The sequence below is a fragment of the Semicossyphus pulcher genome, unplaced genomic scaffold, assembly GCF_022749685.1.
Source record: "Semicossyphus pulcher isolate SPU_LCO1_2020_fin unplaced genomic scaffold, fSemPul1.0.p SCAF_10, whole genome shotgun sequence".
Taxonomy (NCBI): Eukaryota; Metazoa; Chordata; class Actinopteri; order Labriformes; family Labridae; genus Semicossyphus; species Semicossyphus pulcher.
The window spans coordinates 5,368,663-5,393,196 of record NW_027211604.1 but is presented as its reverse complement, the minus strand read 5'-3'; the positions used below and the strand labels follow the sequence as shown (position 1 = coordinate 5,393,196).

Sequence of the window (24,534 nt, the reverse complement as noted above, 5' to 3'; positions counted from 1 at the left end):
CAGAACATTTCCTGGACATTTTCAACACCAACTTTTAAGAAGAACAAGCTCCAAACAACTTTGCGAGACCCCTGCCCAAACCCTGGCTCTACTTGGAATACATCTTTGCCCTTCATAAAGACAGAGAGGATGTTCTTACCATGTGTGCCGTGCATGGGGCTGAATGCTTGAATGATGCTCTTATGGCCAAGCCGAACTCCTCGAGAATATTTGATCTTGTCACCCAAAGACAGCCACAAACAGAAAACCCAACTGCACAACCATCACCAAAGACAACTTCCAATGACGTTGCTCAAGTGCAGCCTAGGAAGCCCTTGGCCAGTCAAGAAACATCAGTACGACTGGTTTGACTACAGCTATACCAAAATACAATCACTGCTGCCATCAAAACATGAAGCCCAAATGTATTTATCCTGTCCAACACAGGAGAGCCACTTTTCAGAGACCAGGCCACCAACCCAATGCACCTTCAGGAACATGGTGGGTGCACAAGAAATCCAGGTTTGCAGACTGCAACAACACCCAGGGCTAGACCCAGGAAGCAAACTATTGCCCCTGTCCATTCAGAAGATGGGGATACTCTGATATACTGTTCTGCTTCAAGACCCTTCTTAACAACACCAACCCAGCTTACCCACATATGCTCTCCCACCAATCCTGCGTATTGAAACACCACCACAGTTGACTGAAACCCAAAAACTTCAGGCCCTTTGAGTGTCTGCTTGAGGCTGCTCCAAAAGTAGATCAGTCCCCACAGAGCACCATGTCGGCCTGTCTGGAAATGGTTGAATTCAACACCAAAAATTCTAGCTGTGACCAAATAATTTAGCATGAAGGCAGCATTTGCAAAAAAAATAATGTTTATAATATCCACGTTAGGCCTACCCCACCAAACCCTCTACGGACAGCTAAGCAAAGCAAAACTCCTGCTGTTGGACAAAAAGGACACTATAAGGACAACACCGAAGACCTACTGCAACATAAACCCAATCCAACTTGAACCTCTGGCTTTCATTAGATCTATCTAAACAAATGCACTATACCGTCCTACAAAGGAGAAACATAAGACATGCTTAATGACACCAGAGGGCTGCTGGTATTACCTTGACACCTGGTCTCACTTGCCCCTCTTGCGGACGAGTGTATGGCTTTCGTATTGGCCTCCAGAGTAGCATGCCACAGGCACCAGTGTAAACGGCTCTGAACCCCCACCGAACCTCCACCCCCTCAGGGCAGACATCATCTTTAGACAAGATAGACGGCTAAGAGACTACACAGTACAGGAGCTGCAGATCTGTTCACAGACTAAAGAAGATCATTCTGAGAGATTTGTCCGGTTACTGAAGACTGCTTGCCATCACTATAATACATTCTTCTCTCACAACATTGCTGAGACTTGTTGTAAATAACTTTTTCCAATGAAGCCTGATGTTTTTTTTCCCTAGATACAAACAACTGAGTGTAACAAGATATTTCCATTTACGAAAATGTTCTTGCACAAAAACTGAGGTTGAAATAATTTCTAATGTTTAAGCCCTGTGTGGTATGGGTAGTATTATAATGAAAAGAAAAAGGTGCATTGCATATATTCTGTAGAACATGTTCAGGTGTATCTTTTACATGTTCGACATCGTGGGAGAGAGAAGAGCTTCCAGCTGTGACGTCCAGCTCTCCGGCAGGAGTGCAAACTGAAGAACACAAGTGGCTCAAGTCAGAGTCTGAGAGTCTCCTAGGCTCTTGTCCTGGGTCGCCTCAGAGTCTCCTGAGCTCCTGCCCAGGGTCATCTCTGGTTCGTGATGATGACGGATGTTCCAATATAATGCGGGATCTCTTGGTGGCTGTCAGGGGACGAGCTGGAGCTGGGGCTGTAAGAGGCTGTCTGTGTGCTGAAGGGGGGATCTATGCTGGAGCTGTGTTTACCAAAGACTCTATGAAAGTTTAGAGAACTTTGGGTTGGAAGTCCTGCCAACCTCCCTGGCTGCATGCCCCTGTCTTCCTCAGCAGACAGGTCCTCGTTAGGTCCACACCCCTGTAGGCAATCAGCAGGTGGAAGATATCTTTTGGTTGGGTGGCTGTAAGGAGGCTCCATCATACACAGCCTCCTCCTCTGTTCCATCGCCATGTGCATAGGGAGGGGCTGGCTCATGCCGTGCTCACCTTGACACAGAACCAGACCACTGAGCAGAGGGCAGCCTAGGACTCGGTCACCTGCAGGTCCTTTAGAGCTTCTGGTGATCTGTTGAACGTCCTTGCTGAAAGGCTTACTGACCTTGGGGGCATGAGGACGGGGGTGTAGACAAACCTTGGACAGCTCAGCGTGTACGTGAGCGTTGCTGTCGTAGGGTTCCTCCTTCAACCTCCTTGAAGTATGCAGGTTTGTGCTGCTGAGACAATCGCTGAACTCATCAGGATGCCTCTGGTCAGCCAGCAGCCCCAGGCCTGAGGAGGAAACAACAATCACAAGCTGAAATTACACCAGAACTTTCCATGTATCAGGCAGTATGCAAATAATATATCGTAATATACAGACGTGCTTCCTCTGAGGGGAAATATCCAACTACCAGCTTGCCCTCTGGCAGGGTCATATCAAGCTGGAGGTGAATAAAGTGGACTTAAGAAGGACATGAACATTGTTGGGTAAGTAATAACAGTGATCACAGTGTACCTGTGTTTTTATTGGGTACTAAGGGGCGAATGTTGTTCCATCCAACAGGCCCTCTGTGCAGGGAGCCAATGATCTGCTGAGACATCTGAGAGGGGGGACCTGAGCAAGGCAGCTGGCTCTGATCATCTAGATGTCGGGGTTTGTAGGAGTAGTGGACATTCAGATTGTGAGTAGGGCTGCAGGACACCTGGCCCGCTTCTGGGGTCAAGCTGGCGCTCTTCTCTCTGCAGGGGGCGACTTGGTACTGGGATCTCCTCCACAGTCCCTTCTGCAGGGAGCAGCCGGGGTGGTCCGGCTGGAAGGGACTGGTAGCCTGCTGCAAACACACCACGGCACAGAGAAGGTTAAGTGTGTTTACTGCTGCAAGGACACTTGTATTTCTTGTATAAATCTTCATTTTTAACATATGAGGTCTACTGACCGTCTTTTCATTACCCAATTCCCAATTTGTGTGTCTCTAGGTACTGTGTGCTTGAGCTCAGTCTGAGGCGCAGAGGGACTTTGGTACTAAAAAGGCCATATTTTGTTATATTTAGCCTTCATTTAGACAAGTTATCTCATTGAGACAGCTAATCTCACTGAGGCGCTTGTCATCCCAAAAAGCAGACATAAGACCAGGGCTTTTTCAGTGGTAGCTCCTAAATTGTGGAATGAGCTACCCACCCACGTCAAAATGGCCCCCACTCTAGATACTTTTAAATCTCGTCTTAAAACGCATTTTTATTCCTTGGCTTTTAATCCAGCATGAGAGTTGTGTGGTCTCTGTTGGTCTTTTATTGTTTCTAAATCATTGGTTGTTGTTTTGTGTTTTATGTATTTCTTAGTGCTTTTATTTTACTGTGTTTTTTAATTTTTTACTTTTTATATATTTATTTTAACGTTTGAATTTTACTTATTTACTGTTTTTATCTGTTGTGCAGCACTTTGGTAACCTTGTGTCATGTCTCGTCGGTTATGTTAAGTTTTATGTTTTTAGTCCTGTCTTCCATGTTTGCCATGTCCGCTTTTATTTTGTAGTAACTGTCCTCTCTCGTTTCAGAAACTTTATTTCCTGCCCTGGTGTTTCCTCGTCAGTGTGATTGTCTGCTCCACCCCTGATTGTGTCCACCTGTTTCCCATTTCCTCATGTATTTTAAGTCTGTGTCTACCTGTGTCCTGTGTCAGATCGTCTTGTCTCTAGTCTCGTCCTGATCCCTCTTGTCCAAGTAAGCTTTGTTCATATTAGTGTGGTCTTTGCTCTGGTCTTTAGTTCCAGCTTAGCTGGGATTTTTTGTTTGTACTTTGGTCAAGCCTTTTTTCCAGCATTGCTGTGATTTTGTGTTTTTCTCAACCTGATCTTAGTTTTCCTGCTTAGCAGCGATTTTATGTTGTACTTTGTGTTTCTTTGGAATTTTCGTGGACTTCCTTTGTTAAAATAAACCTTTTGATTTTTCTGAATTTTGAGTCGTGCTCTTGGGTCCTTTTTTTGAGTCCTGTCAGTACGATCTGACCAGTATGGACCCAGCCGACTCTGAGACATTCAGAAATGCCTTAAAGAAACAAGGCAGCCGCCTGCATCAACACGAGGAGCAGCTGTCGGCGATTAATCAGGGAATCAGCAACCTGCACAATCAACAGGGAGATTTCCAGGCCTCAGTCTCTCAGCAAGTTGGCCTCCTGTCTGAGCAGCTTCACCGGGTGCTGACCCAGATGGGAGCTGTCCCACAGACCTCACCGGTGCCCACGACCCCCAGACCGGCCCAGGCGGACCCTCACCTCCTGGCTCCGACCCGCCTGGCTGCCCCAGAAAGATTTTCGGGCGACTCCGGGGATTGTAGGCCATTCTTGGTTCAATGCGGCCTGCATTACAGCCACCAACCCGCCTCATTTCCCACCGAGCGATCCAAAGTGGCATTCATGATTTCCCACATGACGGGGAGAGCGGTGGCATGGGCCACGGCTGAGTGGGACAGAGACTCTAATGTATGTGATTCCATTCAGTTATTCAGTGACACTTTTAAAAAATGTTTTCATCACACGACTCCGGGGCGAGAAGCTGCTCGAGCCCTGGTGGAGTTAAAACAGCAGCAGCGGCGTGTTTCTGACTACGCCATTGAATTCCGCACTCTGGCTGCCGACAGTGGGTGGAATGAATCAGCTTTATTAGATGCCTTTTTACATGGACTTTCCGGTCCTATTAAGGATCAACTGGCCCCTCTGGACATTCCTGCTGACCTCGATTCTGTTATAGCCATGGCCACAAGGATTGACAACCGTATCCGGGACCGGGTCAGAGACAGAGAATTGACTGCACCACGCTCATCTCGGCACTGGGGGCGCACTCTTCCCCAGCACACCAGGAGGCTACCTTTCTCTGCTGCTTCAGACACCAAGGAAAGAACAGCGCCCTCTAGCAGCGCGGAGGAACCCATGCAGCTGGGACGGGCCAAGCTGACTCCCGAGGAGCGGCAGCGACGTCTACGGGAAGGAAGGTGCTTTTACTGCGGGGAACTAGGACATCTGCTCGCTGCCTGTTCAGTAAAAGAACAGGCTCATCAGTGAAGAGAAGGGCGCTGGTGAGTCAAATTCAGTCTTTTGATTACCCTTCTCGCCTTTTGTCTCAAGTGACCATAGACATGCATGGACTAACCGAGGTTATAGGTGCATTAATTGACTCGGGGGCAGACGAGAGTCTGATGGACTGGGGGCTAGCTAAGAAGTGGGGACTTCAGTGCACACCTTTGACGCAACCACTAACTGCTAGAGCTCTTGACGGAAACCATTTATTCAATGTAACCCATGTTACTGAACCTGTCAGCTTGACGATGTCGGGAGGACATCATGAGATGATTACATTTCATTTGTTTGACTCAGCTCAAAATCCACTCATCCTTGGCTACCCTTGGCTCACCCTCCATAACCCTCACATTGACTGGAAGTCTGGTAAGATATTGAGGTGGGGGGAGAAGTGTGGAGGCAGATGTTTTGCAAAAATTCCTAAGACTGGTCCTGCCATGGTCAGTGACACCACTGACTTCAAGGAAAAGCAAGAACAGTTCCCTGATCTTTCTAAAGTACCTGCTTGCTATCATGGGTTAAAAGAGGTGTTTAACAAGGTTCGAGCCACTTCTTTACCTCCACACAGACCCTATGACTGCACCATAGAGTTGTTGCCGGGGGCGGCCATTCCCAAGGGGCGACTCTACTCCATCTCTGGGCCGGAAAGAGAGGCCATGAATGACTATATCTCTTCTTCATTAAAAGCAGGGCTAATACGACCATCCTCGTCTCCGGCAGGGGCCGGATTCTTCTTCGTCAAGAAAAAAGATGGGTCACTCCGACCATGTATCGACTACAGCCCGCTGAATAACATCACGGTTAAGAACAGGTACCCCCTCCCACTCATGACAGAAGCATTTGAACAGTTACAAGATGCTAAAATATACACCAAACTGGATTTACGTAATGCTTATCATCTGGTCAGAATTCGGGAGGGGGATGAATGGAAAACGGGGTTTAATACCCCCACTGGACACTACGAGTACCTGGTCATGCCTTTTGGCCTCACTAACGCACCAGCTGTTTTCCAGGCCCTAGTAAACAACGTGTTAAGGGATTTCCTGAATGTGTTCGTTTTTGTATATCTGGATGATATTTTGATCTTCTCTCCTGATGAGAAAACCCACATCCAGCACGTGGAACAAGTTCTACAACGGCTATTGGACAACCAGCTGTTCGTAAAGGCTGAGAAGTGTGACTTTCATGTCAAAAAGGTGTCATTCCTGGGCTTCATTATTGAGGAGGACCACATCAAGATGGACCCTTCTAAGGTCAGTGCGGTGGCCAATTGGCCAACACCCAGCTGCAAGAAGCAGGTTCAGCAGTTCTTGGGTTTTGCCAATTTTTATAGACGTTTTATCAGGAACTTCAGCTCTATTGCTGCCCCCTTGCATGCCCTGACTTCTAATCATGTACATTTTGAGTGGAATTCCCAGGCGGAGGAAGCTTTTCAGAACCTCAAGAGGATGTTCACATCTGCCCCGATCCTCATCGTTCCTGATCCTCATCGGCAGTTCGTAGTGGAGGTGGACGCCTCCAACGAGGGGTTGGGGGCTGTCTTATCCCAACGTTCGGTCAGCGACAACAAACTCCACCCCTGTGCTTACCTGTCACGTAAGTTTTCCACAGCTGAGCGGAACTATGATGTAGGAAACCGCGAACTGTTAGCTGTTAAAGCTGCCTTAGAGGAATGGAGACATTGGTTAGAGGGAGCCGAGCACCCTTTTATAGTCTGGACTGATCATAAGAACTTAGAATACATCAGAAAGGCTAAAAGACTGAATGCTCGGCAGGCTCGATGGACTCTATTTTTTAATCGTTTCAACTTTACTTTGTCTTACCGACCTGGCTCCAGAAATATCAAGCCTGATGCTCTGTCTAGGATGTTTCCTCACACATCTAATGCCAAGGAGCCTGAACCCATCCTTCCACTTAACCGTGTGGTTGGAGCGGTGACTTGGCAGATAGAAACTGTGGTCAAGCAGGCTAATGGTGAGGTTCCAGCACCTAGTGGCTGCCCTCTGGACCGGCTGTTCGTGCCGGAGACGGTGAGGTCACAGGTCATTCACTGGGCTCACACTTCCTTGCTTACCTGTCATCCTGGGGTGAAGCGTATTATGTTTGTGATCAAGCAGAGGTTTTGGTGGCCGGCAATGGAGAAGGAGGTGGGAGAATATGTTGCTGCCTGTCCCACCTGTGCAAGGAACAAGACTTCATCCTTGTCTCCGAGGGGACTCCTTCATCCTCTTTCCATCCCCAGCAGACCGTGGTCGGATATATCCCTGGATTTTGTTACGGGACTCCCGGTTTCCCAAGGTAACACTGCCGTATTGACGGTGGTTGACCGTTTTTCCAAAATGGTACATTTCATAGCTTTACCTAAATTACCCTCAGCTAAAGAAACGGCGGAGGTCATGATGCAACATGTTTTTCGAGTGCATGGATTTCCCAGGGATATTGTATCTGATCGGGGCCCACAGTTCGTTTCCCGTTTCTGGAGGGAATTCTGCACTCTCATTGGAGCCACGGTGAGCCTTTCTTCTGGGTACCATCCTCAATCCAACGGGCAGACGGAGAGACTCAACCAGGTGTTGGAGACCTGCCTACGCTGTTTGGTGTCCCAGAACCCGGCCTCCTGGAGTCGCCGTCTGATGTGGGTGGAGTTTGCCCACAATTCCCTCCCTACCTCGGCAACTGGACTCACTCCGTTCCAGTGTGCCTATGGTTATCAGCCCCCCCTGTTTCCTGAGGGGGAGAAGGAGGTGGAGGTACCGTCTGCTCATGCTCTGATCCGCCAATGTCACCGGGTCTGGGCAGCAGCTCGGAAGGTCCTGACTCGCAACGCGGCCAGGATGAAGAGGATGGCCGATCGACGGCGGGGTCCGGCCCCGGAGTACAGGACTGGTCAAAACGTCTGGTTATCCACCAAGGATTTACCCCTTCGTGTGACCTCCAAAAAGCTGGCTCCCAGGTTTGTGGGTCCCTATACCATCTCCAAAGTGGTTAATCCTGTGTCTGTCCGTCTCCGCCTCCCCAGGTCTCTCCGGGTCCACCCCACGTTTCATGTTTCCAAGGTCAAGCCCGTCATGGAGAGTTCCCTGGTTCCGGCTGCCAAACCACCGCCTCCTCCTCGTATGTTGGACGGGGGTCCCGTCTACACGGTGAAAAGACTGTTGGATGTCAGGAGTCGGGGTCGGGGACAACAGTTCCTGGTTGACTGGGAGGGGTACGGTCCTGAGGAGAGATCCTGGATCCCTGCTAGCTTCATTGTGGACAAGGACTTGGTTAGAGACTATTATGCACAACGCTCACAGAACCCTGGGCCGTCTGGAGACGTCCCTAGAGGGAGGGGTACTGTCATGTCTCGTCGGTTATGTTAAGTTTTATGTTTTTAGTCCTGTCTTCCATGTTTGCCATGTCCGCTTTTATTTTGTAGTAACTGTCCTCTCTCGTTTCAGAAACTTTATTTCCTGCCCTGGTGTTTCCTCGTCAGTGTGATTGTCTGCTCCACCCCTGATTGTGTCCACCTGTTTCCCATTTCCTCATGTATTTTAAGTCTGTGTCTACCTGTGTCCTGTGTCAGATCGTCTTGTCTCTAGTCTCGTCCTGATCCCTCTTGTCCAAGTAAGCTTTGTTCATATTAGTGTGGTCTTTGCTCTGGTCTTTAGTTCCAGCTTAGCTGGGATTTTTTGTTTGTACTTTGGTCAAGCCTTTTTTCCAGCATTGCTGTGATTTTGTGTTTTTCTCAACCTGATCTTAGTTTTCCTGCTTAGCAGCGATTTTATGTTGTACTTTGTGTTTCTTTGGAATTTTCGTGGACTTCCTTTGTTAAAATAAACCTTTTGATTTTTCTGAATTTTGAGTCGTGCTCTTGGGTCCTTTTTTTGAGTCCTGTCACCTTGTTGTTTTTAAAATGTGCTATATAAATAAAGTGGATTGGATTGGATTGATTAAATGTGTCTTGTTGAATTTTGTCTTTTGTAAAAAGTTGTTTTTATGAAATGGTGCATTTTTTTTGAAAAGTTGTAATTTGGGAAATGTGCTTTTGGATTGCAGATTATGTTTTGCGAAGTGTAATTTGTGAGTAGTTGTGTTAAGTAAAATGTATTTCTGTTGAGTTTCGCTAAATGTTGACTTTTCTGAGATGTGGAGCTTTGTCAAACGGTGTGTTGCCTGAAATCAGTGTTTTTTGTGTTTTAAAATGTCGTGTTGGTTTAAATGACATGTTTGTGAAATGATATATTTTATGAAATGTTTGGTGAAACTTTGTTGAAATGTTTTTTGTGAAGCGTGTGGTGTTAAATGTTGTGTTCTGACCCTTCATATTTCTTTATTTAAACAAAAGATGTTTAGTCGAAGCAACACAGCAAATGATAAAACTGTAGTTATATTCTGTAGATGTGTAGTACAGGCTAAAGATTATACAGTATTATGTGTGTAAACATTGAAACCACCTCTGGATACGGAGCTGCTCTGAGTCGGGTCTTCATCTTCACTGCTTTGTTTCTGTGTTGCTTGATGTCCTGAGATGAAGTAAAACCGAGTCCAGGCTTTGCGGCTCGACTCTGGTCCTCCGATAACTGCAGCTCCTTACACTCGATGTCACTGTATGAAAAAGAGAAGCAAACAGCAGCATGTCTCTGTGTACCAGTGTAATTGGAGGTTTTACACAGAGGATGACGGGGTTAGGGTGTCGACTCACGTCAGGACGTAGTTCACACTGACGATACAGTGAGGTCTGGAGGATCGGCTGTTGTGGACGATGGTGGCGTAGCTCTGCACCCAAACCCAGCCTCCGTGCTTCGACAGCATGCGGTAGTACTTAGTGGTGACCTGACCCTTCACTAGTACTACAGAGGACACAAAGATCAGGATCAGAGAGAGAAAGAAGAAAGTCAAATCTGGTGGTGTGCTGGTGGCGAGGCTAGTGAGGGCAACAGACTCAACAAGCTGGTGAGGAGGGCCCGCTCTGTGGTCGGGCTTGAACTGGACAGCCTGGAGTCAGCCATCTTAGACAACCCCTCTCACCCTCTCCACCATGAGCTGTGGCAGATGGGCAGCACATTCAGCCGGCTCATCAGGTGCAGAACTGAGCACTGCCACTGCAGACTGTCATTATGCTGAACACATTTCTATTGTATTTACCTTCCTGCTACTTTGTCTTTGTGCTGTTGCAACACCCGAATTTCCCCTGTTGTTTTCAATAAATCATGGAGCAACATGATGATTTATGTGGACGTGTTTCTGGCCCCCTGATGGATATAAACCAGGTTTTGGTCTCTACGAACGCCAAAGAATTCTCTTGTATTCTGAATCTTGCCCTGTTCAGACTGCCAGCACAAATCTTTTCTGACATAACAAGCTGGATCCAGATCTACACTAGAGAGACTGGACAGAAGGAAAACATTAAATGGTACTTGCTAATCCCATCTCATCGATCTCAGCCGTTTTCCGACTGATGCGTCCCAGACACTCTGGCCAATCGATGCACATTACAAAGAGTACTTTGTGTGACAGAAGAACACGACAGCAGCTAAGCAGATCCTGCGGCTACCAACTGCTGCTCGCTGCACTGGGACTTGACGGATGTTTGGAGGGTGAGCTGGTTGATCTCATGCTTTCACCTTGGAAGATCGTTGGAGCCACTGACGCCTTCGTTGGTACCACAGTGACCCACTAGTGGTCACACAAATCTGACCTGATCATGGCCAAACAACGGCACAGTCTGTCTTGAAGACCTTATTTTATAAATACATCTGCTGTCTGATTAAAGCATAAGTCCAAACAACACTTAAATGCATTCTATCTTTAAAATACATTTAGTATAGCTCTCTGTAAGATCATTATGGCGGCACAATCTCATTATTTCTCATTAAGTCTTCCAGCAGTTGTCCTCAGTTCTTGCAGAACTCTATAAAACAGGCAAATCCACTGATCAAAGTGCTTCCTTGTCCCAACACTGAGTGTGAGTAAGGATTGGGAGGACTCACGTATATGGTGAGCATAGCGTAGATGGAAAACGTCACAGCCGTGGACGTGGTGGTAGAGAGTCTTCTCGATCAGGTCCTGAGGCTCATATCCTGTCAGGTCTGTCACTCTGGAGAGAGAGAGCACACGATCATTTAATCCAGCTATGTCAAACTTTGTATGTGTTCTAGTAAGTTTGTAACGATATCATGATATCAAAGCTTTCATGTCTCCCACCTTGTGTCTAAGAAGATTAGTTTGAAGTCGAGGCTGGCCCGGAACATGAACATGTTGCTGTGCAGTTTGATCTCAGTGATCCCACTGGGTGGCAGGGAGTGACCGACTGCCACCAGACCCACAGTCTGATAGCACGATTCATACAGAGCCATGTCCATCACGTACTGACGCACTTTCAGGTAGCCACTGCAGTGGATGACCTGAGAAAACAACAAGACACCAACGTGATTCCACCAGGGACAGAAACACAATCCATTCATCCAATCGAAAAATAATCGTGTCTTTGCCAGGATTCAGTTTGTGGTTCCGAAGCAGACAGATGCCTTCACATCATGTGCGTAGACGCCTGTGTGTAGGGGCGCTGGTTCTGCTCAGTGGGTTAAGCAGGCGGCCCATGTACAGAGGCTATGTCCTCAACATATCGGCTGCAGTTCAACTCCGACTTGTGGCCCTTTGATGCATGATTCCTGTGAGTCCTGTATGTCTCAGCTGCAGCCTTAACCTTTGGTGTGTGCAGGTAACAATATTACAACAACAGTTCCCCTGTTAGAGCATGTTCAACCCTCTCACCGCATGTTCAGCTGGCCCCTCATGTTCACTGGTAGTCAAACAGCAAAGCTACTACGAGCTGGTTTATAACACCAGCTCCATTCGTCTCACCACCTTCTCCAGGAATTGCCATTTTTCATCCCTATTGTGTTTATTTTGAGTTGTGTGCTTCCTTCATTTTATTGTTCAGCTATGATCTCCTTTTACTTTTTATTCGCCGCTCCCTCTAGTGCCTGAAGTTCAACTTCCTGCCATTGCGCCTGTAGATTGTGTGCCCCTTACGAGTCTTAGTGTTTCACTCATTTTCATGGACCTTTAGTTGTTTTGGATTTAGACAGAAACTGTGTCTGGATGAACTCTCCTGCTGCTTCCAGCTCCTTCAGGCTGACCAGTGCCCGGTGTGATGAGTTTCACTGAATCTAGTAAGTCACAGGTGGGCTGAGATAGACAGATGGACAGACGGACGGACGGTTAGATAGATACTTTATTGATCCCGAGGAAAATGTAGGAAACTATAGTGTATATGCAGGACACCTCCAGCTGCTGCCTCAAAACGACACATCATGAGCTGACTGAAGTGAGCTGTGTGTTAGCTCTGATGTCTTTCTGACAATGACATATGTATCATTTAATGAATTGAGACATTTCCGGACCTGTAAGTTACATAAATATCGTCGTGTGTGTGTTGGAGTAAACGACGAAGCAGTGGTTGCACCCACCTTGAATCCTCCACATGTCAGTCCTGCATTTCTTTTGGCGAGAACACACTTCATCCTCAGGAAGAAGGAGCGCTCCGCTTCGTACTCTGCCGCACAAACACACAATATACAGCCATTACTCACATGTTAGAGCACACTGTGTTCTTACCTTCCAGCTGACAGTCGTACTTTTTAATTCTAACATTATGGCTCACTTACCACAGAGCTAACAACAAGCTTACCACGTGTAGGGAGATAAAAGCACAACACATGTCAAGCAAACGGGCTTTTCCGTCTCTGTTGTGATAGCCTGCTGTTTGTGTGTCATACTGTATGTCATGGGCGAGACTGTCCGATACTGCATGCCCCCAGCTGGTCATTTCCAGTCACCACAAGCATACCAATAGACCCCCTCTTGGCTCGGTGGGGCTACTACAACTAATTCCCGAGCCTCAGTCTCTGCCTTCACTCCTATGAGAGTGACCATCCCCGTCAGAATCACTGACAAGCGCTCACGCCCTCGTCATGCTCCAGGATCGCCCCCATGGGCAGGCGATCCATTCAACTGCACCCGCTGCCAAAGCCACTGGTGCTGTTAGTGACTTAGACTCCTCTATTAAAATGTGTCTAATTAGTGCACGCTCTGTGGCTACCAAAGCTCACATCTTAAATTACTACAACGGAGAGCATGTCTTTCCTATTCCTGACTGAAACCTGGCAAAGGGATTTGGACCTGTATCCCATGGACTGTTCTGTTATTGGGACTCCATGTCAGGCTGCTGAGGTCTTACTGTTGTCTGGAAACATCGGTTTTCCTGTCAACTATTGAACTTCAACCCACCAAAGTTGGTCGGCTCAAGCCGTTTTACTGTGCTTTAATTTACCGACCTCCTGGTCCAGCTGGTCAGTTTTTATCTGAGTTCACAGACCTTTTAACTTCTCTTATTAAGCTGGACAGAGTGCTTTTAGCCAGTGATTTTAACCTGCACATTGATGATGTCACAAGCGGTGTAGCAAGTGTATTTCTTCACTTAGTCTTTTAACCTAATGTTTTCGGCCCCACTCACATTAAGAGTCACACCTTGGACCTGTTTTTTCCCCATGGTCTTGACACTGATGACATCCGCTGTGAGGACCTACTGATGTATTATCTTTGATCTCGTGTAATAGCTGACCCTTCCTGTCTTAAAAGAACCACTGGAAATAATTTACAACTCAATGACGATAAAACCGAAGTTCTGGTTGTTGCCCAAGATAAACTTGTTCCAATAATTATGCAGAGCATTGGGCCCCTCTGCAGCTTATGCTCAGCTCCGCAATGTAGGGTCATTTTCGATCACTGGACATTGTTTGACAGCCATGTGAAGCAGCTAATAGGATCATGTTTTTACCAGTTAAGAAATAAACTAAGAACTGTAGTCTCAACAGCCGAGCTTGAGATGCTCACACACGCCTTCATGTCATCCCGCTTAAGACCGTTTGTGTGATTTGGTGAGACGTCAAGCGGCAGCATTCTGTACTGACTGTAGGCAATAGAGGGCAGACATGCTGAGTGAGGTAAAGAGGACATGTCAGAGAATGCTCTCACATCACTCCCGTACTGAAATCTCTTCACTGGCTCCCTGTTGCTTATAGGATATAGAGCCCTACACGGTCAGGCCCCAGAATATCTGGCAGAACTCATCCACGCAGCCCATTCTCTAAGATCCAACACACTTCACCTGCTGACACGCCTTAAGACTCATGGTGATCGTGCGTTTGAGGCTGTAGCACAGGGGTGGCCAACCCTGCTCCTGGAGAGCTACCTTCCTGCATGTTTTAGGTTTCTCAGCACTCTAACACCTGATTTGAATGTTTTGCTCATTATCAATCCCCTGAGAAGCTTCAGTTGGTCGATAACGAGAAGATCATTCAAATCAGGTGTGTTAGAGTACGGAGAAACCTGAAACTTGCAGGAGGGTAGCTCTCCAGGAGCAGGGTTGGCCACCCCTGCTGTAGCACCAAGCCTCTGGAACGTCCTGCCTACATTGATACGTTCTGCTGACTCTGTTGAGTCTTTTAAAAAACAGTTAAAAACACATCTGTTTGTGCAGGCATTCAGGAAACCATGTTTCACTCAGTCTACGGTAAATGTTCTGTGTACTTTATGGTGCTGCTTATTGTACTTTGTTACTATGTTGTCTGTCTGTATCATAGTTTGTTAGTTGTAAATAAAACTTACTTACTTGCTCATGACTCGCACCATTAAAGAAAGAATGGCCCAAATAGACATGGCACACACAAATATTCCATATTGCAATTCAACATTTCTTTACACTCCTCCCTGTCTGGTAAATCTACCTTCTGATAGGTAGACTGTTTAGAAAAAACCTATCCCTGATGACATCATTATGACACAAAATTTACACTAATAATATTGACATGTGTGAGAGCTTGGAGGCTGAGGACGTACCTGGAGAGAAGTGATGGTGTGGGGGCTGACAGACACCCAGCACTGCTGTCATCTCGTCATGGTCTGACGGGTGGATGTACTCAAATATACTGTTTCCTGTAAGTTCCACCTGAAACACACATCACAGTGATGATCTGCTACAACTCAGCCGCCCCCAGTGCAGAGAAATGAATCCATGCAGAGATTACATACTGTTTGTACTGAACATGAACACATGAACTGTGCCTGCTTCATCATAAACAGTTAGATAAAGTGACGTGTGGATGTTGTGTGTGATCTTACCTGGGACAGGCCCAGGTGCACTGACGCTGTCTCAGAGATGTACATGATTTTTCCATCAGAGGCGACAACAAACACGAAGCCGTCCAGAGTCTGTGGAGGTGAGAACAGAGTTTACACTGTTAGTTATGTTTACAGTGTGCATGTGCAGTGTTCAGACCCGCCTCCTCAAATCTTTTGAACAGTTTGATTTGTGTAGATATCTGTATGATGGACGCTCGCTGCGATTGGTTCTTTTCATTTCACCATTTCAGGACACATAATGTATTTAGGTGTTATAATTAATAATTAGTGGGCCTGAATGAATTAAAATGTTATTATAAAGCAGACATAATAAGAAGTTAGGCAGATCTCTTGTCCAGCTGCTCTCCGTCTTAACCCGACCACATACTTGACCTCATCTCACTGATCCACTGACGGCCCACGGTCCAGGTTTTACTGCGGATAGGCTGAACGCACATTCCAAGCATGGCAGCAGCAAAGCTCTGAGCATTTATTTGGACTTCCTTCAGAGAATTTGACACCATGTCAATAAAATATTTACAAATGTATATTCAGCATACAGAGCTGAACCAGGCTGTGAAACTGTTTCTAAACTATTCAGGGCCTTCACGAGTGAAGTGCTGCGAACATTAAAGAAAAGAGGGAAACCTTGTAACATCGAGAGAGGAGCTGAAAAATAGAGCAACAACTTGTATTCTGGAAATGATCTGAGATTGAAACTACTGGAGACAATCAGACTCGGCACTTTTACAGATGAAGATCTGTTTTTGTTTTTGGGTCTTAGCAGCATCACAGCTTCTCTGGTGTTCTAAAGAATACAATACAGTTTACAATCACGCTGGTCTCCAAAAAAAGCATTACATTATTATGGTTTATAAAAATAAAGTAATTCCATTCCCTTTAAAGCTGCAGGAGGTAAGATGCAGAAGAGAGCGGACTTTGCTCCACAATTTGAAAGATCACAACCTCCAGGTCCCTCCCCCTCTCTCTCCGCGGCGCTCAGTCCTGCCTCCAAAGCCCTCCCCGCAGAGGAGGCTGTCATGCCCGTGCAGGCTAGTAACCATGGCAATTGAAGAAGCCAGATAACCCTAACCAGCGGAAATCAGTGCTTTTGCTGTGAACGGTAATCTACAGCTAATTCTATTTAGCAAAACCAGCAGCACTTAGTTTGCTAACAGAAACTATGGGGAAAAACAGAGCTAACTAAGCAGTGACACACGGATGTTGAGAACATTAAGCCGTGAGAGCACAGGCACACAGAACTATCAGGAGAAAGTCACAGTAACACTGCCGGGGCACCTCACAAAGATATTTTCAGCCACACCGCCATGAAACAACGCTGAACAGCAGCAGCAGCGAGAACAGGCTGAGAGACTGCTCGGCTCTGATTGGTTGTTGTGTTTCGGGAGCGTTGGATTCTTACAAATGCCATTAGGAGCAGTAGGAGGAGCCACAGATTATCTCTCTCATGTACTACTGCATGTTTAAAGTGAGAGTTTGAGCAAATATGACAAAAAGTAAGTTTTAATAATTAATTAATAAAAAAGAGGTACAGGAGCGTGACGTTAATTATTTAAAAAGTAAAGAGCTCAGAGTTCTCCGTCAGTTCGCTGCTGCGTCGCTCGGCCGCGCCCCGAAATTTTCCGTCATTGTAAAACTTCATGTGGAATCGCATACTAGCCATAATATCAGATTTGTGTGTATTAATCAGATTTATCTAATGGCAGCCTGTGTTTCACACCCAGTGTAACAGCAAAAGATGCTGAGAATGTTTACACACGAGGCACAGCAGCATAATATTTACTTATTGTTGCTGCTGGATCACATGGCTGCATTCTCCAGTGTGTGCGTAATGGACACTGCACAGTGTATTAATATCTGTGGGCCCGATTGTCGGTGCCACAGGGAGTTATGCTTGAGGATTGTAATAAATGGATCTCTTATATAGAGCTCTTGTGTGTGCTTGTGTGTGTCATCTCAGAGTCCCATAAACAATTTCACTGTATCTGCAAACATGCTGCTTTCTCGTTATGAGTAGAAGCGCTACTGTGCATCCCCGTGAAGTGGATTTTAGGGATGGCAAGTGTTCTGGTTTCCGTTTGTAGTACACTTGTAGTCTGAGTAATATTGACCAATCATGTATCAGCAGGCTGCGACGTATGCAGGAAAAACAGTCTGTGTGGAGAGCAAAAGCAGGCGGATCCCATCAGCGTCATCTGACAACGATTTACCTTCTTATTAATCTCTATAAACAAATGTCTGTATGTAAGTTCAGCCAACAATCCGAACTAGATCTAAAATTCAACTTGAGATAAATTCCCTTGACGCTGTGTCACGAAAGCAGGTCAGCGTTCAGATTTCCTTACTTCCTTGAATGCATCATCAGATTATCAGCCGACCTCCGTTCAACAAACGAGCATTTTAAAAGTATTGTTGTAATCCTCTTAATGACGGACCTGACAAAGCTTCAGTTTTACTTCTTACTAATCTGCATCATGATGTTGAAATTTCGGCAAAGGTAAGACCCGAAGTACATCGTGTAATTACATGTACATGTAAACAATGCAGCACGTGGAAAAGGAAGTCTTGAGTGGAAGTCGTTTTAACAAAAACAAGGTAGGCCTGGAAATACCTTGAGGCCAAAGTAACTTAAACAGATATATGAAAACATAAAAATGGCATGACAGTTAGCCTACATGATGTTATGCAGCAGGTCCTGTCAGTATGATAAGATGGGCAAACGAAGCAACAGCCGCACACCGATTATCTGACACGTACAAACAAATGACTATTGAACTTTGGCTGGTGGTGTATAGTGATGATTTCTATTGGTTAAAACAGCAACAGCCTTGGCAACGAAATTGATTAACATATAAACAGTCAAATCACTGTTGTTGGTGCATCGTTACTATTTCAATTGGTCAAAACCGGGACAGGGCCTGTTCAAAACCGGGACATATTAGTGTTTTAGCCTAATCATAACACACATGTAGCACATGTTAGCATAGATACAATCACAAACACAGCAAAGCTAACAGGAGAGCTAAAAAAGCTAACAGAAGAGCTACCGGTAGAGTTAACAGAGCTAACAGTAGAGCTAACAGAGCTCATAGCAAAGCTAACAACAGAGCTAACAGCAGAGCTAACTGCGTGTACCTGCAGCAGGTGTGAGCCCAGGTCTTTAGCCACGCTGTCAAGAGGACTGAAGAGTGATGACTGACCCCATCCATCTCCCAGACCTGCGCGCACACACACACACAGACACAGTGACAAACACACACTGTCGTTTATCACAGAAAATGTGTAAACAGTGAAATGTGAGATGAAAATCTTGGATCAGATAAAGCTGTTTGTCTGTTCAACATGAAACTTTCTCTCTATGATGTGAACATGATTTACAACCAGTCTGTCAGTCACATTCTATTTCTACTTCGGTTAAATGTTTAAAACACATTAATGAAGCAATATCACAAGGCTGATTGCAAGATACAAGATAGATAATCACAGCAATTATACATATACATTTTAGTGTTGTCAGGCACAAAATTAATCTAATCAATTACAGGCTATAATTAATGAATGTGACTAATAGAATATCTCAATGATTTTTGTGAGAAGCTCTACATCACATGTACTTAGTCAGGATTACTCTGTTTCTGGATCTTACTTTCACACTTTCACTTTAACTGTGCTTTAATCTGATCACTAAGCTTCCACTGAGCCCCCCCAACAACAACACACCTGCACCTCCGCACACAGCTGCTGGCCCCGCCCCCCTCTTTCTGTCTGTCTCACTATATTGACTGTCTTCACTTGCTGTCTTTTATTAAGTCATAAAAGTTCAATATTGTCACTCTTGATTCAGGTTTTCACAGCACGTGAGCCGCGCGTGCACGAGGGACGTTAGCGATGACGTGGCGTTTTAAAACGATCGAGTTTTTACAAAATTTAAATCAGCGACAGACTGACGGCACTTTAAAGGGAAAAGACTGCTGCTGAGTTCATGAATCCCGTTATAGACGTACCAGAGGACGTGTGTGTGTGTGTGTGTGTGTGTGTGTGTGTGTGTGTGTGTGTGGAACCTGCTCGTGACAGGTAGGTTACGGGAGAGGGAGAGAGCGAGGCAAATTGTTCATTTATTTATTGATTCATCTCAGATGGATTAAATGATAAAGAGCCGGGTCACGTGTCTTATTAGTGACGTATGAGTGATAGAACAGAGTGTGATTAATCTGCGTTCATTTTGACGCTTGATTTTCTATGTAATTAATTAAATTAACGTATTTTTTTGGCGCATTAATATATAACTAATGTAACTTTGTCTGACTCTGATGATTTGACCAGTTCACTCCCAGTTCATATGAGTTCAGTCCCGTCACAAGTATAATATTATTGGATAGATATTCAGCCTGTTCAAACAGAACCGAAGATGCTCTCATACAGCATAAATAAATTTAGTAAATACACATAGTTTAACTGTGAATGAACAGCAGTAACTAACTATTTCTCAGCCCCAGTGTGATCAAATGTCATAAAGAAATAATATGAATGAATAAAGTATAAATACACGAGTTAGGGCTGATCACACACAGCCACAGTGAGCTGATCACAACGACACATCCTGCAGTCATACGTGCATTTAATCATTATCATTATGAATATTATTTTTATTATCTTGTGAACATCATTAAGAAGTCTTCTCCGCAATGACAGCAAGCTGCACGCGACCATCATAATAACATACAGCTACAGTAAAAGTCATGTTATTAAACTGCTCTAAAATCCCGCCACTACATCCACGTGAAGCTTGACCATTGTGTGTTTGCCTGTGTGTTGTTTGTCTGTTTTAGTGACACAAGAAGTAGCTAAAGAGCTCAGAGAGCTCCGTCAGTCCACTGCTGCTGCGTCGCTCGGCCGCGCGCTGACTTCTCCGTCATTATAAAAGCTTCATGTTGAATCACATACTAACCATAATATCATATATATATTGTATGTGTTAATCAGATGTATTTAATGACAGCCTGTGTTTCACACTGTGTAATATGCGCTGAGTTCACAGCCCGCAGCTCACTCAATGTTTCCTCTGAAGCTCGTCAGTTTACTGACGTCAGCAATAATAATAATAATCTTAATATGAATAGTTCTGCGCTTCATATGTGGACACACACACGCGCTTTGATCTTTTCTTCACGTGTTTCTATATGTGTGTGTTTTGTTGTGAAACTAATAAACTAAAGTAAACAATAAAAACCCGCATGATCAAAATCACACATTCTGTGTCACCCGCGCTGCCCCGCGCCGTTCTGCGTGACGAGCTTCACGGGAGAATGACATGGATTATACCGGGATTATTACAGAAGAGATTCATGACAGGCTGCGATCTTTAAAAGAAGCGTTCAGGTTGACGCAGGCGGACTCACGGCGCAGACCGGTGCTGGTTCTCCCGGGTCAGTCTCTCCGGGTGGCCCAGCTCAGTGAGTCCGGGTGTTGATGTGTGCTGACGGGCAGGAAGGAGTGTGTTTAGCTGCCCTCTGACCCGCAGTTCAGAGTGTGTGTGTTCACTCTAATGAAATAATTCATGTTGATGAATGAGTGAGGAGCTCAGAGCAGACAGACAGCAGCCTTTCATCACAGAGGAACGTACATTGACGGACACGGAAATGACCTGAGTCACACAGAAACCATCTTCACGTTAGAGCCTATACTTCTCCTATAATAACAACAACAACAACAACAACAAAAACAGCCATAATAAGAATAAGAATAATAAGAATGAGAATAAGAATAAGAATAATAAAATAACTGGACTTCAGATGAGGCCTAATGCCTTTTGGATTAAGCTTAGAATGACTGTTGTTAATGTTGCTGTTGTTATTGTTATTATGTTATTGACGGTGCTTGGTTGTTACACTATTGTCACATTATGGAGCTTTGGCACGAATCAATTATTCATGAAACAGATACAAATACGTTTCTGACAAACTCAGGTGAAAGACTGCTCCGTGTGATTTGTTCTCTTATTTTGAAAAGTAAAACTTTATCAGATGAAAACGCAGAAAAACTGAAGAATCGTGTATTTGAATAATTACGTGATTATAAATATGACTGCACACTCATATTTATTTATTCATTATATATAATATTTATTTATTATCACGTTATTATTTATGGTCCGTTTTCTTTCAAAGTCTCTGCACTGTAGGCTTTATTATGATGGCCTGTTATAAAACATATGCAGTATTTTTATACGTCACTGTATGTCTTTAATTTGTCCTCGTATTAAACTTTAATATTAAATATAATTATATCACTGTGTGTCGCCGCCCGGAAACACGCGTCTTCATAATTACAAACTCATATTTAAAAATAATTTTAAGACCCACTTTTTTAGAACTGCGTTTAATCTCTGATGCAGTTTTTTGTCATTGTTTTAATTGTTTGGTTTCCTCTTATTGTGTTTCTTCAGTGGTTTTAAAATGCGATCATGTAAAGTGCCTTTATGAAAAGCGCTATATAAATCAAATATATCATTCTTCCTCTTTTTCTTTTTCTTCTTCTTCTTCTTCTTCTTCTTATTTTAACTGTGACACTGTGTTTCGGTAGTTCACCGCCCGTAACACCGCGCGCATCTTTACATTTCTATAGCTCGGTAGGCCTACCTGTTGTTCCCGTTAGCTATCCTCCAAATATGAACCGATTTAACTACAAATATAACTTCACTGACCGTCCGGAGACACGGCCCTCATCTTTTAACGTGACGTCCCTGAAAAAACAAACTTTAATAAATTTATTATAAGCGTAAACACGGCCCTCATCTTTAAAAGTGACCTCCCTGATAATAACAACCTTTTAATATTTTAATATAACCGGAAACACGGCCCTCATCTTTTATAGTGACCTCCCTGATAATAACAAACTTGAATATTTAAATATAACCGGAAACACGGCCCTCATCTTTAAAAGTGACCTCCCTGATAATAACAAACTTGAATATTTAAATATAACCGGAAACACGGCCCTCATCTTTAAAAGTGACCTCCCTGATAATAACAAACTTGAATATTTTAATATAACCGGAAACACGGCCCTCACCTTTAAATGTGACCTCCCTGATAATAACAAACTTTAACAGACAGTGTATATTCCTGTTGCTCACCGTGCGGGAACACGGCCCTCATCCGGAGGTAGCTGCTGGTGAGGCGGATGATGGAGGCCTTGTCCAGCTGGGAGGTGATGGCGGCGGGCAGAGGCAGCAGCTTGGCCAGCTCGTAAAACTCCCCGTTCTCCTTCTCCCTCCGAGTCTTCGCCGCGTTCTTACACTTCTCCTTCATCTCTGGAAGTTTCTCTGAACACACTCTACACTGAGAGGAGCTGATTCATCCAGTCAGTGGCCGGAAACAGGTGTAACCTCAGAGATTAAAGATAAAGTGTGAAATATCCCTTTAAAACGTTTGAAAGGAAGTGTGCGAGTCCCACAATCAGAGCGGACTGCACGTGCCCATCCCGCCAGCAGCTCGCGCTCAGACAGGTCCGGACACCCTCACGCAACTCCAGCACCACCTCCCGCTCCTTCACCTGCTCAGCTCCCCGCTTCACCTGCTTCCCTCCCCGGGCTCAGCTGCTTCTTAGAGCCGGTAAAGTTTCAGAGACCCGACGGTGAGTCCGCTCCCCGGGGTGTTCCGGTGCTGTTCATCCCTCCAAGGATGAAACAACCTGATCCGAACTTCCGCTGAAGAATAAATACATCAGCAGATAAATAAAAGCGCGTTTCTGACCGGAAGTAGTGTTGGGAGTAGAGAAAGAGCAGACTGAGAGCTGAATCTGAACACATTCACACCAGGTCTCTCTCTCTCTCTCTCTCTCTCTCTGTCTGTCTGTCTCTCTCTCTCTCTCTCTCTCTCTCTCTCTTTTCATTCAATTCACTTCAATTCAAAGAGCTGTATTTGCAGGGAAACAGACTTTCACGTTGCCAAAGCAAGTGTTCAATAACAACAAAAATGAAGTTCAATAAAAGAAGATTAAGAAGGTTAAAGAAAATGTGTAGCAGCATTAGAATCTTTTATATAAAATATATGTTGTGTTTAGCTTAAAATACAAACTAAATGCTGTATGAAAATATATCCAGACAAGTAAAGCTCATTTAAAATGAGAAAAATGAAGAGAGCAGTAAAGATTATAACTACAAAGAAATGACAGCTGTGTAAACACTCCACAACTTTGTCCCTCTCTCGAAATGCAATTCAACTCAAAGAGCTTTATTGACATGGGAAACATGTTTACATTGTCAAAGCAAGTGTCAAAGAAACAAATACAAATACAAATTAAGTACAATAAAACAAGATAAGGACAAAATGTGTAAACAGAGTATAAAACTGCAGCATTATAATCACTTTGAATCTCTCTCTCTCTCTCTCTCTCTCTGTGTGTGTGTGTGTGTGTGTGTGTGTGTGTGTGTGCTCTCACTCCTGACACTATTAAGACTCAAGATTCAAGATGTTTCATGTCACTCCAGTTATACAAGTACAGTGATGTGAAATACTAATGCTGGGATGCTCTGATTAGAAAGGGTAAATATTCAATATAGAGACATTCAAAAGAATAAAAAAAATAATAATAAAATAAGGAAGCAGTAACGAAACAATAACATAAAATAAAAGTAATAATAATGATCAGGATATTTGAAAAATATTTACATTTTTCAGAGGACGATATACATTCAAGAGAGATTTCATTTATTTAAATTTGATTGCCTGGTGGAAGAAGCTGTCTCTGGTGTGTGCATTTCAGGACCTGTACCTCCGACCTCAGGGCAGCAGGGAGAACAGGCTGTCTTGAGGGTGCGTTGTGTCCTTGATGACCCTCAGAGACTTCCTGAGGCATGCACTGCTGGGCGTACGGCTGCTGCAGGCGGGGGCAGTTCACACCCGGTGATGTGCTGGGCCGTGCGCACCACCCTCTCCAGCGCCTTACGGTCCATGCTGGTGCAGCTGCTGTACCAGGTAGTGAAGCAGCCTGTCGGGAGGTGTCCCGGTAGAAAACACCCTCACACAGAAACACAGATTTAAAGTATAAATGTCTGTGATATACTTTGTGTGTTTAAGCACACTAACAGATTGATTTAAGCTTTAAACATGATGTCTGACTCC

The 24,534-nt window shown here is 44.8% G+C and overlaps 1 protein-coding gene across 1 annotated transcript; it reads right to left on the bottom strand.

Moving 5' to 3' along the window:
* Positions 1 to 1,780: 1,780 nt before the first annotated feature.
* On the bottom strand, positions 1,781 to 22,719 carry LOC138594658 (single-minded homolog 2-like). Its single transcript, XM_069665832.1, has 11 exons — positions 22,545 to 22,719; positions 18,545 to 18,627; positions 15,389 to 15,478; positions 15,107 to 15,215; positions 12,676 to 12,761; positions 11,408 to 11,607; positions 11,194 to 11,300; positions 9,906 to 10,053; positions 9,658 to 9,808; positions 2,666 to 2,981; positions 1,781 to 2,439 (listed from the first exon to the last, which is right to left on the bottom strand). The coding sequence occupies exons 1-11, from the start codon at positions 22,717 to 22,719 to the stop codon at positions 1,781 to 1,783; spliced, it is 2,124 nt and encodes a 707-aa protein (XP_069521933.1).
* Between the last annotated feature and the right edge of the window lie 1,815 nt (positions 22,720 to 24,534).